Source organism: Camelus bactrianus, chromosome 33 (genome assembly GCF_048773025.1).
Source record: "Camelus bactrianus isolate YW-2024 breed Bactrian camel chromosome 33, ASM4877302v1, whole genome shotgun sequence".
Classification (NCBI taxonomy): domain Eukaryota; kingdom Metazoa; phylum Chordata; class Mammalia; order Artiodactyla; family Camelidae; genus Camelus; species Camelus bactrianus.
Window position 1 is genome coordinate 17,963,059 of NC_133571.1, and position 1,957 is coordinate 17,965,015.

The window sequence follows — 1,957 nt, forward strand, 5'->3', positions numbered from 1 at the left end:
TTCCGGGGTGGAAAAGCTGCTGATACCCAGGGCTGACTGTATATAACCTTTCATAGGCTCTTCTGTCTTATCTCCACAGGGCTCCCAAACAGAGGAGAATGGCTGCAGAAAATCACTCTGCAGTGACAGAGTTCATTCTTGGAGGTTTAACAAATCGGCCAGAGCTCCAGCTCCCCCTCTTCCTCCTCTTCCTTGGGATCTACTTGGTCACCGTGATAGGGAATCTGGGTGTGATAACGCTGATTTGTCTGAATGCTCAGCTTCACACCCCCATGTACTTCTTCCTCAGCAATCTGTCGTTCGTGGATCTCTGCTACTCCTCTGTCATTACCCCAAAAATGCTGGTGAACTTTGTGTCAGAGAAGAACACCATCTCCTATGCAGGGTGCATGTCCCAGCTCTACTTCTTCCTTGTGTTTGTCATTGCTGAGTGTTACATGCTGACAGTGATGGCTTATGATCGCTATGTCGCCATCTGCAGACCTTTGCTTTACAACATTATCATGACTCATGGAGTCTGCTCCCCGCTGGTGGCTGTGGTCTACGCAATGGGGCTCATTGGCTCAACCACAGAGACAGTCCTCATGTTGAAACTGCCCTATTGTGAGCACTTCATCAGTTATTACTTCTGTGACGTCGTCTCACTCCTGAAGCTCTCCTGCTCCAGCACCTATGACATTGAGGTGACAACTTTCTTTTTGGCTGGATTCAACATTGTGGTCACCAGCTTAACAATCTTTGTTTCCTATGCCTTCATCCTGTCCAGCATCCTCGGCATCCACTCCACAAAGGGAAGGTCCAAAGCCTTCAGCACCTGCAGCTCCCATCTTGCAGCTGTGGGATTGTTTTATGGATCTACCATGTTCCTGTACTTAAAACCCTCTGCAGACAATTCCCTGGCCCAGGAGACTGTGGTCTCTCTGTTCTACACCACAGTGATCCCCATGCTGAACCCTCTAATCTACAGTTTGAGGAATAAGGAGGTAAAGGCTGCCATGCAGAAAACCCTAAGGAGAAGATTCTTTGGTTGCAAATGTCATTATTCTTTCTCAGGTTGAAAATTGGGATAGAAATATAGGGGAGAAGCCCTTTACAAGCTTACACGCACATGAATAGAAAACAGCCCCTTCTCAGCATGACCTGTTGAATGCATTTACTCATTTTTCCCTCTTCCCTTTCTCCCTTTCACATCTTTCATGTCTTAGAGCTTGAATCTTGCTGGTTTCAAGTTCATGGTTTTTTTTTTTTTCCCTTTTGTGATCAATTGTTTGTTTGGATATCCTTTGCTCTCTGGTAAACATGTATCTATCTTGATTGCAACATAAATTTAGAACTTTCAGCAATGAATTTAAGACAGCTGTCCATTGATTTACCATCTTCTATAGAGAAATATTACCCAAACTAATAGTTAAGTTGCACTTGAGAGAACACAGACAAATGGAGATGAGTTCAAAAGTCACAGGAAGTCACAAAGTCTTTCTCACCCAGATGTATGCCTTTATTCTCTCTCTTATTATACTGTTACTATCTCATTTGTGCTAAGATTATTTAAATGGCCCCTTCACCAATTATTGCCATCATCATCATTAGGTTTTTGTGCGGCCATAGGTTTCAACTCCTCTGGGTAGATACCAAGGACCACAATTACTGGATTATATTGTAAGAGTATGTTTAGTTTTGTCAGAAACTGCCAAACTGTCTTCCAAAGTGGCTGTGCTATTTTCCATTCTCATCAGCAATGAATAAGATTGCTATTGCTCTGAATCCTCACCAGCACATAGTGTTATCAATGTTCTTGATTTGGTCATTCTAATACATGTGTACTAGTATCTCATTGTTGTTTTAATATGCATTTCCCTAATGCCACATGATATGGGGCATCTTTTCATATGCTCATTTGCCATCTGTCTATCTTCTTTGGTGATGTGTCTGTTAACATTGTTCCTTTCCTCTTTTT

General features: G+C 42.7%; 1 protein-coding gene across 1 annotated transcript; it reads left to right on the forward strand.

Moving 5' to 3' along the window:
- On the forward strand, positions 1-1,741 carry LOC105074203 (olfactory receptor 8A1-like). The gene has a single exon (XM_010961701.3). It carries the CDS (start codon positions 99-101, stop codon positions 1,056-1,058), a length of 960 nt encoding a protein of 319 aa, XP_010960003.2. The 5' UTR covers positions 1-98; the 3' UTR covers positions 1,059-1,741.
- Positions 1,742-1,957: the final 216 nt, after the last annotated feature.

Coding starts and splice junctions, on each gene's coding strand:
- LOC105074203 (XM_010961701.3), top strand. CDS start 99: ATGGCTGCAGAAAATCACTCTGCAGTGACAGAGTTCATTCTTGGAGGT.